The sequence below is a fragment of the Ceratocystis lukuohia genome, assembly GCF_044167205.1.
Source record: "Ceratocystis lukuohia strain C4212 chromosome Unknown Supercontig2_pilon, whole genome shotgun sequence".
NCBI lineage: Eukaryota > Fungi > Ascomycota > Sordariomycetes > Microascales > Ceratocystidaceae > Ceratocystis > Ceratocystis lukuohia.
Genome location: NW_027263521.1, coordinates 3,165,719 through 3,181,227, shown reverse-complemented (window position 1 = coordinate 3,181,227; position 15,509 = coordinate 3,165,719). Strand labels below are relative to the sequence as shown.

The 15,509-nt window shown below is 49.7% G+C and overlaps 1 protein-coding gene across 1 annotated transcript; it reads right to left on the bottom strand.

The window, feature by feature from the left end:
- Positions 1 to 13,913: 13,913 nt before the first annotated feature.
- Positions 13,914 to 14,396, bottom strand: HOO65_020789 (uncharacterized protein; the record flags this gene model as incomplete). The annotated part of the gene is made up of 1 exon (XM_071000158.1): positions 13,914 to 14,396. The coding sequence occupies one exon, from the start codon at positions 14,394 to 14,396 to the stop codon at positions 13,914 to 13,916; it is 483 nt and encodes a 160-aa protein (XP_070861427.1).
- Between the last annotated feature and the right edge of the window lie 1,113 nt (positions 14,397 to 15,509).

Below are 15,509 nucleotides of genomic sequence, written 5' to 3'. Positions count from 1 at the left end.
CAGCATCACCTCTAGATGAACAAGGCAGGCCCTGGCAGTCTAGAAATGAGCTACTAGGTTCTCCACATCTCACTCTTCTGCGCCGAGATCTCGAACTTACTTTAACTTGAGTTTAATTAATGTCTACGAGGGCCACTGAGCTCAAACGACACTGGGCGCTAACGGACAAAAAGAACTAGTCATCGCAGAATTTGGATTAGCGAAGCGCGCATGTCTGTTACTCGCATCTACCCTATGGTTGTCTCGGAACAAACGAAGGAAAAGAAGAAAGAAAAAAAGAAATTGAACGAATATATTTAACGTCGATAGGAATAATGAGACCAAACGATATCGAATTGGCTACCGAGCAGAATTGCCCCTCCGTGGGCCTCACGATAGGGTTTCGACGAGTGAAGCGCAGCTTCTCCCAAGCCAACTTGCTGCTTGTTTCCGTTAGTCCGACATATCCCCCCCCCATCCTTTACCTGTCCTTCACCCATTCCCTCGCCGTCTTCTCTCCCGACCTTTACTCTCCCGCCCTCGGCATCCTCGTTTTCGGTGTATCGTGGTTGAAGCAAATCGTTGCATTGGGATTTTCCTCTTCGTCAAGCCTACTGTTATTTCACAGCGATACGGCGGGGTAGTGATCGGATTGTCGTTGTTATTGTATTATTTTACGTCTACTGACTGTTATTTCGCAGCAATACGGTGGCGTGCTCTAGACAGGAGCAGCAAGCCGGCATCATTTCTCAGTGCGATCACTGGGCGGTTAGCATTTGTAGGGCAGGTGTGCTTAGTCTTCGAGCGCTTCTCGTGACTTTCTAGGGTTTGGCGTAAGGGCTAGAAGGGTTTACTATCTGGTGTAACCCTAGGCTGTGTCTGTGGGGCCACCTGAAAATTTTGGTCTGTGGCTCTAAAAGATGGCCGGCTTTCAGCACGGGGGTAGACCCCGGTATAGTCCTTCCGTATGCATGACTATTTCTACATTGTGTATTTTTTCTCTATTTTTTTTACTGACGCTCCCTTGGCACCTTCTCACGGGCCTTCCTTGACTTCTCCTTCCGAACCTGCAAAAATGCCTCCCTCGCTATTGTTCACCTGTCTCGAGAATTGACTGCCTCATCCTAGGCTGCCCATGTTGCGAACGCTCCCCTGTAGCCCGCGGTGGTAGTGATTCGCCTCTCCGCGTAGGCTGGGGTGGGCTTGCCTCAGAAGGGCCTGGAAAGCTCAGCTCAGACTCCGGCTGTTGTTTGCCCTAGATGAGCCCGAGGTTGTGGCACAGCGCGTTGGCAGCACGGCCTGCTGCCTTTGTGTTTATAAGGAGTTTGTCCGCAAACCTTGGGCTTCAAGGTCTCGGCAGAGCCTTGCATGTCCACCAGTGTTCTCGCTCTTTTGGCTGGTTGCAGCAGGGCACCTATGATGCTTGACCTGGTAGCTTTTGACTACAGTGGTGCATGAATTTATATTCGTGCACAACGGATTTTGTGTAGCTTCGCTGCGGCTAGGCTGTGCTGTGGTCCTCGCAGAGCGTGTTCTTCATCTAGTGTGTGCCAACGTATGGCTTCCCTTCTTTTCTCATACTCTCACAGAAGTTTGATTAGTAGGAAACCTGCTGCATGGCGTACGGTTTCTCTTGGCACCGTGCGATACATAGGTAGGGCTGCTTTCAGGCAATTTCCAATTGCGACGTTCATTCTGTCCGCAGGTGTTTTTGTCGTTTCAGTCTCCTTCCATGCACTCTTCGCGAAAAGTGCCTTGCTCAGTGCGTGCGATCAGGCCGCGTTTAGCATGCATATTGAACTTGCTCCCTTAGAGCACCTTGCCAGATATCTCAGGCCGCTAGCCACTCAGTTGGCGCCGGCTGTCGCTTTCTCAACACACTTGCGAAAAGGAGGTTGCCACCTAGGCGAAGTCCTAGCCATCGCACTGACTTCTTTGTTAGTGTAGGTTTGATCACGTCTAGTCCTTTCGATGCAGCAGATAGGTTATGGGCGACCTTCTTCCCGTTATAGAAGTGTTGACTTTCCTAGCATCAAGAGGATCGGCGAGACTGGTGAGTCCTGTTGGAGAAAGCCTCCTGCTCGCGTCGTTCTCTAGCCTTCGGATGGTACTTCCCTCCACCAGATTTCTGAACTATTGACACAACTTGGCTGGCTATTGAATTTCCGCCGGCTTTTTTTCCGTTCTTGCTGGATCAACTGAATCAAGTCATGGTGTTGCCTAGAGATTCCCACGCAAGTCTCCATACCTCGTTAGAGATGCAGTCTTCTCTTGGAGCTGTGTTGCAAGGGCTTCAAATGGCTGTTTTCACAGCATAACAGGTAAAGGGTAGCCATATGTTTGCTTCTAGGTTGGGCCCGTGGAAGTGTCACTTCTTTCCTACATGTGCCTTTGTGTGTGTTTTCAGATGGAGGGCCGCTGACTGGGCTGTACAAGTCGTTCTTGCCTTGCCTAGTCTCTGCAATGGTGAGATGTGCTTATCTGTCTTGTCATTAGCCCATTTAACTGCGCAAAAGATATCCTTCGGTTTCTTCAAGCCTGCTACAGTTTTGCTTATCGGCTTTTTTTTGGCTTTCACGATCTCCTGCCGCATAGTATTTTGTCGTTTCACGTATCTGGACCCCTTTGGCTAAGAGCTCTGTCTTTTCTAGTCTGCCATCATTGCTCCCCCAGACTTTCTCTATTTGGTTAACTTTGTGTTTGCACTCTACAACAAAACTACCAAATTTCGTTTTCCTCAGCCTCAATTACGTCCTAGGTCTTTTCGAGGCTGCTCTTGCCCTTGCTTTGTAAGATCCCGTGGTCACTGGTGCTACCTGGCATGACTTTCATGTTTGTCACCCATTTACTCACCGTAGTTTGTGGCGTGATGATCAAGTCAATGACTCTACCGGCTCTGTGTGAGCGTTTATCTTTTTTGTTGAGGACGCCGAGATCGTTGGCAATCAGCCAACTTTCCAAATTCCTTCCCTCATCGTTTCTCTCGGGGTCGGTGCCCCATGTTCTATAGCTGGCGTTAAGGTCACCCAGTTCTATCTATGCGTCGTACCTCTCGGCTCATATCAGTCCCTTCAGGCCTTCGTCTAGCACAGAGCCTGAACCTTGACATTGCCTTGCACTCCATGGTGGGGTATAGCTCCCAGAATGTGCGGTATAAGGGCAGCGATGGCGTCCTGCGCCTTTTGATTATGGCTGCGTTGCTGCTACCCTCGGCTTTCATGCTTGTAGGGAGCATATGGCCTTCTAGTAGGTCATTTGCGATATAGAGAGTAGCGTCCTTGTATTTATCCATTTCCATTTGCCGTTTTGATGGTCTTGGCTTGACCAGTGGCTTGTTTTTGCGATTTGGCCGATGAACCATTCTTCGTTTTTCATGGGGTCAGGGCCTTCCTCACCGAGTACGTCGAGGTCCAATAGGCTGGTGATACGCGCCTTTATTCACTTTCTGTCTAGTCTATTAGGGGATAGACTCCAGCGGGCCACAATGGCTTTGTCCTTCTGTGTGCATGACCGTTGCAGAACCTCTAATTCTCCTATTTTTTCCCTTCTCCTCCTCCCTCCACCGAAAACTCCAGACAGGCCCTAACCACCATCTTCCCCACCCCTGGTGACCGCTGTCTTGTGAGGAGTGGATGTGGCCTAAGGCAACCCTCTTTCTTGTGATCTACCTCAGTCGCCAGTTTATCCGAGTGTAGAAGAGCGCAAGAAAAGCAAAAACAAAAGGAAAGAGTGCGCGCTGCGTGAGTCCTCGAAACCCAGTACTGAGCGTGAAGATAAACTCCTTGGGCTGGAGTGGTGTTGCGGCGATGAGGAGTTCGTGATCACGAAAGATGTGAAAAAAGGCGGCGAGTCGACGATGAGGGAGAGGATTGTGCACTTTGCACCATTTTGTTGTTATTGTTACTGTGTTGTTTTATATCTGCTTACTGTTATTTCGCAGCAATACGACGGCGTATTCCAGACAGGAGCAGTTATCTGATGCCATCCTCCAGTGCAACTCCTGGGCGGTCGGCAGTTGTAGGTGTGCTTAAACTTCGAGCGTCTCCTATGACTTCTAGGGTCCGGCGTAACGGCCAGCAGGACTCTCTATCGAACTAGGAACAGGAATTCCTTAGCATCTTCTCATGGTGCCCTCCTCGACACCTCCCGATTTTGCAAAAACACCTCCCATCCTATAACTCTCCCTCCCGTCTGCATTTTCGTTGTCTCCTCTCTCGCCATTGTTCCGTCTGCTTCTGGAGCTAGCAGCGCAATTCTGGGATGCCTGTTCCGCTGGCGCTCCCCTGTAGCCGGCGGTGGCAGCGGCCTGCCTCTCCGCGTAGTTTGAGGGGGTTTGCTTCTGCAGGGCCGGGACGGTTCATCTCAGACTCCGGCTATTGTTTGTCCTGGATGAGTCTAAGGTCATGGCACAGCACGTCGGCGACATGGCTTGTCGCCTTTGTGCTTTCAAGGAGCTTGTCCACAAACATTGGGCTCCAAAGTCTCAACAGATCCTTACATATCCATGCCCACCCCTCGTGATACTTACCGAAGTCTTCATCCCCAGTTCTGACTGCGAGAATATGGCCGAACTTCGTCCTAGAAACACCTTTGTTTTCGTTCTCAAGGGGCCGTTTGAATGAGGGGACGCTTTCTGCCTGGTGTATGCACTCTCTTGGCGTTTTGCAGTACATGGGGAGAGCTGCTCGTAGAAACTGTCCGAATGAGATATCTAGCCTGTACTTTACTTGCTTCATTGTTTCTAGGCCATACCAGTCGCTCGCTGCAAAGAGTGCTTTGCTCAGGGCACAACCGCAGACCGCATTATGCATTTGGTGTCTGCCCCTTTGTAGCAGCCAACTATATATCTTAAGCCGTCGGCCTGCTAGTTGATGCTTGCGAAAACCTTTGCTATGTACTTGTTGGAGAGGAGTTTAGAGCCTATGTACAGTCCTAGCCGCCTTATCGATGCCTTGGCCAGTGTCAATTCATACGTGCCAAGGCCTTCCAAGGTCATAGATAGGTTCACATATTTACAGAACGTCGGTTCTCTGCCACCCTATGTGCCATTTTATCTAGGTCAACTACATCAAAGGCTCCTTCGATGTCGAGCGTGAATATTGAGAGCGCCTCCTGCCATTTTTGAGCTGTCTCTATCCTTCTACAGAATTCAATGAGTATATCCGTCACCGCCGTTTTTAGCACGGCGGGGATGAGTTGCCAGGCTAACTTGAGGGGCGTTTCAAATGTCGGTGTGTATTCAGAGCTCTTGCACGGCAGATCTACTACATTTCGCTTCGCAGCTCCTTATAGAGCTAGTTTCTAGTTGTCCTCTTCCCACGTTTACGTTCTATATAGCTAGGCTGCCTAATATTTGTGAGGGCATTTTCTCTAGTGCTCTCGAAGCAAATAGCTGACTATTCGCCCGTAAACATTGTTTTCCCCTTGCATGCCTCTTACGTACCGGGCCTTCTAGGCCGGCTAAGGTTGAGTCCGAGGGCTGCTGCGTTGCTCTACGTTCAAAGCCTCTCCTCTTACCTTCTGGGCCTCCTGCGGAATATCCAAGTGCTCTGCAGATGGTGCATGAGATGTAGGCTCCCCTATAGGCTTCTTGGGTATGTCCAGGGGCCACACACAGCTTAGGTCGCGGCTTTTCCTTACATCCTGTCGTTGGGTGTGCTTTCCAGCGAGGCCTTATTGCCCATCTTGTTTTCTTAAACGTGATCCGGTGAGTGCTACCTGATGCAACTTCACTTTCGATGGTACTGCGGAGTGTAAATATCAAGGGTTTATTAGGGCTGTTCGAAACTTAAACTTGAATATATTTAACGTCTACGAAAATCACAGAGATCAAACGACGCCGGTCTGACTACCAGGCAGAATTAACCCTCTGCAAGGTTCACTATAGAGCTTTGCTAAACGACTGAAATCAGGCTGTTCTTATTTCCTGACACAGCTGGACCCCTCGTAGTCGAGACGTAACCAGTCTCTTCTCCATCTCCAGCTTGATTTGATTTGATATGAATTTCTTTAACGTCTACTGAGATCAAACGGCGCATCTCCAGCTGGACCCCTGTAAGACACTCCTTTATAATGGCACTTAATTGGCATAAATCCCGTCAATAACTAGCCTTCATAGCTCAGTTGGCAGAGCGCGACACTAGTAATGTCGAGGTCAGCGGTTCAAATCCGCTTGAAGGCATTTATTTTGATCTTTCCTTTTTTTTTTTTCTCTTGGCTGTGATCTTGACTCAGAAGATGAGCTCTAGGCCAATAAGCTAGCTTGTCTTTTTGTCCGCGTCATGTAGTTGATACATCGTAAAGCCAACTCTCCCTCTTACAACCCTCGGGGGGGTACCTTTGAGGTCTGGCGCCTCCCCTTCTTCCGGGCTGCTAGAGGACGACGTCTATGACACTGATAAGCGTCTTTCATTCTTTTCTTTTTCTTTGACTCTGTCATGGATTCAGACAATGAGCTGTGGAGCCTTGAGGCCGCTCTTGCCCAACTTTGAGGAACAATCTCGTCGTCGACTCGCCCCCTTTTTCACGACAACTTTCGCGATCGCCAACTCCTCATCGCCACAACACCACTCCAACTCAAGGAGTTCACCTTCACGCTCAGGACTGAGTATTTGAGAGTTCACACAGTCCACACCTTTTTCTTATGTTTTGTTTTTTTCTCGCGCTCCTCTGTCCTCGGACAGACTGGTGACTGTGGCAGGTCACTAGAAAGGGGGCTGCCTTTGGTCACATCCACACCGCATGAGGCAGCGGCCACCAGGGCGGTGGAAGGATAGACCATGAGCCCTCGGATGCTCACACAGTATGGTTGACTTTCTCGTCGCTTGACGGGATTCCCAGACTGCACTGGAATCTGCTGTCTTGCCTCCATGATCTTCATGGCTTCAGGACACATAGCAGATTTTTCAGAGGATCGAATGGTTGTGGGGAAGTTGGGAGTCGTTTCCACTTCTGGGTTTAGGGTTTGTCTGGGGTTTTTGTCGGTGGGGAAAGGGGGATGTGAAAAATGGGAAAACCGAAGGTGTTGCAGCAGCCACGCATGGAAGGACAAAACCACTGTACTCCGCCGGGGCCTACCCCCCGTGCCGACAGCCGGGGGCCTTTTAGACTAGTTTTTACACGGGGCCTCCACCAACCAAAAATATCAGGTAACCAATCCTAGATCCCGACAGGTACGCCCTCGGGCCGCGCTATACAGAGACCCTCCTGGCTATATTGCTGGACCCTAAAAAGTCATAGGAGAAGGTTGAAGTCTATGCGTTCCTGTCACTGCGGACCGCCCGGGAGGTGCTCCCGGCCGGAAGGCCGTCGTATTACGGTGAAATAACTGTAGGTAGACGTTAAATAGAACATACATACATACATACATACATCGTAAAGCTTCTATATACTAACGGTCGGAGAGTAGAGTCGGAGGCTCACATAACAATCAAGCACTCGCTTGGGTGTTGTCTCCCAAACAGCCCAGACATCATGCCGTCAAGATGTCACTTGGGCATGTCTTCTTCTTACATAGCTAAAGTACCCAACCCTCTAGATATGTACATGTGTAGAGCCTGAAAGTTGGCCATGATTCGTATCTCACTACATCGCAATCACAAAAGAGCCTATTGCATGAACACTTGCCTAGTGCCATCTATCCGACAGTCCCGACTTGCAGATGAGGGTGCTATGATATCTATACTTTCTCAATGCTGACGCTCCATCAGTGTAGTACATGCTATGTACTACAAGTCAGTACAAATTAGGGCATTTCAATAGATTCAACAAAGACTCCTGTTCCCGCCCGCTGTTGTTCTTAGATAGCTAGGCTATGTTTAGAAATGCGTCGTTCCCGGGCTTATAGAAGTGGAATTACAATTTGCGAACTCTAAGAGCTCTATATAGCATTCAATAAATCATGGTCACCTTGAGGGGATGCGTCTAGCTCCATTACCATGTTGACGTGTAACCAAAGCAACACGCAATGTCGTACAAATCATTGCATCTGAGCTCGTGAACTATCAACCACATCACGTCCAGTCCAGTCATAGTCATCATATTCTTGGTGTGCCAGGGAGAGCTGAGCATCCAATATTCATGTTCTTGCCTGGGGGCCCTTTGACTTTGTCTTCGCAAAGTCGGCAACCGAAATCTACCACTTCACATTCATCAACACTCCTTCCTGTCGCCCTTGCTCTCATGGTACGATCAATATGAGATCACCGTGCCCACGCTTTGCTTCCCTTCCCTACTCCCACATTCCACCACCCGTGCTGAGCAAGGAGCCTCTCGCCCTCACACCTCCCCTTGTCTCCCATGTTTCATGAATATTCTGAATATTTATCTCCCGTTCCGTCGAGATCGCCGAGGGGGTGGAGGGCGGATAAGGGAAAGGGGGATGATGAGACCATCCCTCTGTGCTTATTTCAGTATAGTAGTGTATATCTTTGATCAGTCGGTCGCTTCCTGGGGGATCTACACCAGCTAGAATGATGGTTGCGGACATAGCAACGAACTCTCCCTGCCGCTCCTTTGCCCCCCCCCCCCCGTGCATCTGCACTTCATTTCTCTTCATGGTATCTACCATGCAATATTTCTCTTGCCTAATCCAGATCTAAGAGTTCATCACACGCCCTCCCGTTTTGCACCGCAACATCCTACACATCATCCAAGTCCAGAATAACGTGACAAAGTTGCTGTACTGATCCCATATTTGGACCCGATGGGATAGTGAGCGCTCCCTTATCCGCAGATATATATCCCTTGCATCGGCGGGTCATGACTTGTCCTCTTTATCCTTCCCTGTCTGCCTTCCTACTGACTCATCACAGCTCTCGTCGTCAAGGTGGTTGAGCTCAGATTACTGAAACAGGATGAGCTCTTCTTTGCTCTTTGCTCACTTTCGCAACTGAACGAACCAAAAGGGCCCATTGTAACTGACTGAATGCATGCATGTAACCTTAAAGTGTCTAAGAAACAGAAAAGGGAATCTAAGCAAACAAGTCTACATTCCAGTTGCAGACGGGATCCCAGGCTTTAGTCTAAAGAAGGGCCTACTGAGAGCTCCACTATCTCTTATTGTCTTGTCCCACGTTACTTTGAAGCCAGGAAAGGCAAGGGCAGACTCAACGAGAATAAACAGTTGTATCTCATTAGTAAGCGAAACTAGTCGATTGTCATTGGTAGCTTCGGAAAAAAAATAGCGCCCGTCTTCCTGCCCTTTCCAGGAGTTCTCCACTCGCCCCGGGGTCCTTCGGGAAGTGTGGGGAAGCCATCTTTAGAGCAGGACCCACTCGTCTTCGGAGCTGAGGAGGGGCCTGCACAACAGCGGGTTAAGCCAGAGAACAACACGAAGAAGTGACAAAAACACGACAGGAGACAGGGAAAATCCAGTCCCAAAAGACGAGGGAAAAGAAAAGAAAAGATCCAGAGCTATAGCCACAGGGCAAAGCCACAGGCTCCCATCTCGAATTTCGCTCTAGAATGAGTTTCATGTTCTATTTTTGGAAATCTCGTGTCCCCCCCCCCCGTACCAGTTTGTCCCCCGGCACTTTCTCTTCAAGCCTGCCTATAGTCAGTCAGCTTGGATGGTTAGGCCGTAATAAACACAGACTGGCGGCTGTGCAGTGGCAGCTCGTATCTAGTAGAGCACTTTCCAACGCAATACTAGCTAGTAGTAGGGAAATATCTCCATGTCTTGTCTCCTCGCCCTACTCTCCATGACCCTATTTTCGGATGCATGCCTTTTCCCAAGAGACAGTCCGTCAGCATTTTCTTATACGTCTTACTGGTCCTCAGCAATAACCACACACACACAATATGGGCGACGGAAAGTAAGATGCGTGTGCTGCTGCATACAGTGGCACAAGCAGTGGGTTCTATTTATGCTGCTAATAGCAACACCCCGCCGATAGAAAGAAAGCGCTATCAGCTGGCTAGACAGACGATGATTGTGGCATCGTTGTGGCATGGCTCTTGCTGGTGCTGTTGTCTTCGAGAAATTGCCATTTACTTCCATGGACTCCGTGCTTCTAATATTACCCATCAATAAGCCCCTCGCACTCTCTCGATCTGACATGGGACCAAGAACCAAAGCTGCATCACGTGCTGTACGGTTTAGCCCAGTGGTAGCATACTCGCCCAACCTATTTCCATGACGTTAAGTTCCCGTGCTATGAAGCGCAGCAGGATGCCTCTCCATTTCATGCAGTGCGCGCTCTGCCTATTTCCTCTTGCTGTGCACGCGCCTTGTATGCAATCAGATCTTCTACTTTGCTATTCACCCTGTTCTCCCTCCGTTCCGGCCCTATTTTTTCTCGGGCTAGGCTGCAGAAGGTCTCTTGATCTACAGCTTGTACCACAGACCACAAACATAGTACGCATATTGGTTGCCTGCTGTACTGTTCTGTATTGAACTGTTGTGTGCTGGGGCGTGTGCGAACCTGTCTTTTTTTTTTTTTTTCTTTTCTTTTTCTGCCTTGATGTAGCTGCTTTGGCGACCTCGCGTTACATGTTTCCTCAAGCCTCTATTAAGCTGAGCGAGTGGCTTGGACAGCCCAGGCTTTGAGAGCTGGCATAAATGAAATAAGTGGCCGCCTTGGTGTACGAGGGGGAGGGGGGGGCGTGGATGACTTGTGCTTTGTTCGTTTCCTCTCTTCGTCTGCAAGATGCAGCTTTGTATATTGATAGCATGCACAAAACGCCAGTGATTCAGATGTTTATAGTACTTCTGCAGGGCCTGGGGGAAAGAACGCGCATTCATTCGTTCTCTTCACTATTGGCTCGTAGACCCTTCTTCTTCTTCTTCTTCTTCTTCTTTTTCTTCAGGATCAAGTTGCACCAAGTCAGTCGCGCGTAAAGCGAGCGAGCTTCGTTTGCCCGCTCTGTGCAATGCGGTGCGCCTATCGCGAGCCAATATATTAGTTGAGATCCGTATGGTATACCTGGGCAAAGGGCCTCCGGCTAGCCACCCACAACCAAAGACGTACCCGTATGTGCAATACAGCCGCTGGAGCGGCGGGGAGGGGGGATGTAGACAACACGAGAGGAAATGGCTTCTCCTCGCCCGGTACTCTATCAAAGCTAGGCCAAGGTCGTAATTTATCTCTTTTCGGAAGGCCTATCCTGTCTGTACTGTTTTCTTAGTTTCCCGCGCACACAGGCACCCCCACATCCATTTTTTTTTTTTTCTTCAGGTTGCTCGCTTTAATTGTTCTACGTTGCAGTGTACCAGTGTTTTTGATGTGACGGCGTGTCTAGAAGGGGCTAGACGGATGGAGGGCCCTTTGTTAAGTTCCCTGTCGGCCTTTCTGATATTGCGAGTGCGGAGAGATAAGCAGTGATCAAGCAAGCACTCAAATTCGTTACTAGTGCTACGGGTCGGTTATTGGTACAGTCAGTGTAAGAGGCTGTTCGAAACGCCTTGCATATACGTGGGTGGGTGGGTGGGTGAACAAGAAGCTGGCTTTACATTACGGCAAAGCCAGTCATGTCCCCCTCGTCCCGGGTGCCCGCCCATATCATATTGACGCCCTATCTCCTCTTCCTTGTTTGATGCCGGGCTACCCTGGCTGCCTAATCTAGGGCTGGCGTGATGTTTTGCAAATAGGAGCTTGATAGCAAAGCATGTAGCGGTATAATTAAAGAGCAGCAGCAGCGGCGGCGAGAGCTTGCAGCACCGCACCTCTCGCGCGATCAGGTGATACGACAATGGGCTTCACATCGTTTCTGTGATGCGAGAGCGAATAATGCAAAGATAGAAGGAAACAGAAAAGCATGAAATAGAGTAGAAATGCGGCTATGCAATCATATGTAACATTACATAAGCTCCGGAGATAGAGGGGAAAAGAGAGAGAGAGGAGTCCAGAGAAATAGAGAGACAGAAGGCAAAAGCGCTGACAGACTGAGACCAAGAGAAGCCAGACTTGGCTGGATAGGACGAAACGCACACACAAACTTGTGACGGTGCTGGTTGGAAATGAGCGTGTGTCTACAGTGTGTATGTAATCCACCGCAGTAGCACATGGCCGTGCCACCGCATTAACATTGGTCTGAATTTGATAATGTGCGCAATGTGCAGCGACAGGTAGAACTGTGAGCCATAGAAGCATGAGTTACGTCATTGAACACACAGGCCCCCCCATGCCCGTTCACGTCTCTGTCTCTGTGGCCCTTGTTCTCTCTCTGCGTGCTTGGCTTAGGTCCTTGGGGGCAATTGAATGTTTGGGTGCTTGATCTCCGATGCGCTCTGTTTTGTTTGCCTGTAGCAGCTTTAGCGAGTGGCGAGCTTTCCGCTTGGTCTAGGTATCATCATCTTCAACCCAGTGAGTGTGTTGTCCAACGCTAGTATGAGGTTCGCTCGCTACCTGTCAGTGGTCCAGTAGGCGGCCTAGACCCGGTCTGCAGGAGCCCAGATGCCCAGGTCTTCTGGTTTCTAGGTCTCTGGGTCTCTAGGTCTCTAGGTCTCTAGGTCCCCCCCCCCCCCCCCCCCCAGATCCCCAGATCCCAGGTCTCCTGGTCTCCCTCTTTGTCTTGCTCTCCCTCCTCTCAGCGCCTCCTTCGTCATGGCTTGTCCACCACATCTATCTGCCCGCTGTCATTGGTGCTGGCTGTTTGTCGCGCAAGTAGCAGGCGAATGACACGAGGGACGCCGAGGTTGTTAGTTGGGCTCTTCCTAGCCTAGCTATTCTTGGACTCCAACAATCACAAGCCAAGCCACGCCCCCCAAGAAGGTCCAAGTCCCGATTTCTCCTTGGCTCGTTAGAATGAAGCCGACAAATGAGCCGCTTGGCTTGGTTCAGTTTACATTGGCCCCTAATGTTAGCAGCACTACAGAGCTACAAAGCCTGAAGACCCCTTCTGTAGCCCTGAAGCCCCGGCCCACACCCCTGCGCCTTGGGCCCATCCATTACAGTGGCCTTTTGGGCCAAGCCAGTTTTTGTGCTTGCCGTTTTTATTCCAGGAGACCTCAATATTTTTTTGTGTGCGCACTCTAGGGCTTCGCTTATGCACGCCGTCATAAACTCCACAACACTTGCTCATCACCGCTCTTTCCAAGACGGGTCAGCAGCAACAAGACAATCCGCGCACATACGAAGCATATCACATGGGAATCAATAAAGCGAGAGTTGTTGAGGAAAAATGCATTGCTTAAATTTCAAGTAGACCAAAATGCGCTGGGGGGTATCAAAAGACCAACAACAATGGTTGAACTTGTAGACACGAAACACTACCTAAACTAAGAGTAGAACAGGCCCGAAAGAAAATCCAGAATGGGGGGTATTCGCAGAAAAAAAAAAAAAGAATAAAAAAAAGAATAAACAAATACTGAAGATACAATCATCCCTTGGAGGTTGATGTTGATCTTGACCCTGATACCGTAAATTTCCCAACGCTGAAAAGAACCCAAAACGCTCAAAGATGAAAACACCAGAGTCCGATGGAAAAGCCCTGTTCGATGACTGCACAAGTCATGGAACGCCGAAAACAATAAAACAAAATGGTAGAAAGAAAAGAAGAAAGAGAAAAGTCGCTGGTATCCTGTCCGAAATGAAAACACACTGCCCAAGTACGCCATGAGGAAAAAAGAAAACAAAAAATTAAGAAGATCAGGAGGCAGAGAACCTCGTGGTACGTGGAAGAGGGTGTTATAAAAGACAGACAAGAAGAGTAGAAAGAAGATATCCAGACGGATAGAAGAATGGGTGCTAACCCCCGCGAAGGGCGGAAGTGCAGTGCTGTGGTGCGGAGGCGATGCCTCGACGCAGCAGAGCTGGTTGTGTTTGGTGCTGCCTAGTGTAAGCGTAGGCAGGAAGAGCCGTCAACTCTGCGCAGTGGCAGGAGATGGGAGGCGGTGGTATAGGAACACAGCAATGCCGTGAGTGTAAGGGGGGGGAAGAAGCTAGGCGAGCAGCGCCAGAGGCGACACTCGCTCCTTCACCTCGAGGCTTCATTTACTCAGAGATGGAGGTGAGCTTGACGTTCTTCTTCGTGCGGCGAGTCTTCTTGGCAGCGGCTTTGCGGCGCTCCTTCTCGAGCTGGACCATCTTGATCATCTCGCGCTGCTGGATTCTCTGCTGCTGGCGCTGGTACTGCTGCTCGGCGTAGAGCACCTCGCGCTCACGCTGGCACTCGAGGAAGCGGTTGTTGGGGCTCATGACCAGAGTGTTGTCGTCCTCGGCAGGCGAGCCGCTGCCAAAGGAAGATTCTGAGCGCAGGTCGTCAGAGTCTGAGAGGAGGAAGAGATCGTCGTCGGAAAGGAAAGAGTTGGGGATTGTGTGCTCGTTGGAGGAGAGAGAGTCGCGGCGAGGCCATGAAGGGTAGGCACAGGAGTTGGCGTCGTCAGGGCGAGAGGCAGAAGAGGAAGAGGAGGAGATGTTGATGGGTTCCCAGGCGCTGGCGCCCATGGAGCTATAAGAGCCAAATGAACCGCACATTGTGATGTGAGTGAGTGGTGGTGGTTGAGTAGATAGAAGCGATTGATGGCAGTAGAAGTAGAAGAAGAAGAATGTGGATGAAGTGTAGACAGTAGTAGTAGTAGTAGTGAGTGAGAGCAAGATAGACAAAATGCGATGCTGGAGCTGTTCTTTGGTGGAAAAGAAACTTGGTGATGATGGGAAGAAGAGAGGTGGAGGAAGAGAGGAGCGAGATGGAATCGTGATATATATATATCTAAATTCATGAATCAGCGGCGGCACACCTCTCTTCCACTTTTTTTTAATTCCTCTCTCCAGAATCTCCCAACACCCTTCCTATTACACACACCCTTTTCCCACACACGCCTCACGCCCATCCCCTTCTCCCGGCTCAAATATTTTACACCCCTCCCTGCCCTAGCCCAGAGCCCATTCCACTTATTTATATATTTTATCGACCCTTTACGCCACACCCCTGGTAGCTATCGCGCACCCCCTACCCTCTCTAGCTTGATCTTTCGCACCCCCTTATCTGAGCTGCCTTTTTTTTTTTTTTTTTTTTTCTTTTTTTTTCTTTTTTTTTCCTGGTACCCTGCTCAAATCAAGTCCCAGTCGTGAGGGCCATGGCCTGTGGAACCCACTGGGGCCTCAAAGGCTTTGCAATTGCTGGAGTTTTTCTTTGTCGTTTTTCTGTCTGCCTTTGGCCGTGCTCTCCTCTGGCCATTCACTCCCCTATTCTGCAGAGAGTCAAAGAAGGAAATCTCAATCTCATACACCCTCACAGATGTTCAGCAAGATTCAAAGCGCACCCCTTGGTTATTGTCGTGTCTCCTCCCTGTGTTCCCACCGCTCCCTTGTGGCAGCAACAGCAGGAGGAGGGGGGGGCAAAGAAAGGAAAAAGGGAAATAAAGAGATTTACATGAGAATAAAAGGTCAAATGAGTGAAAGACCTTGGAGCAGGAAATGAGCAGCAGCAAAACTGAGCAGCAACAACAGCAACCCCCTCCTCCCTCTTCTTCTGCGCCGTCTCCGCTCGTTTCCCCAGCAGGAGCACAACGAATACGGGACAGACAGCAGGTTCAAGAAAGAAGAAAGAAGAAATAAGGAATAAGCAATAAGGAATAGCAAGTGCTT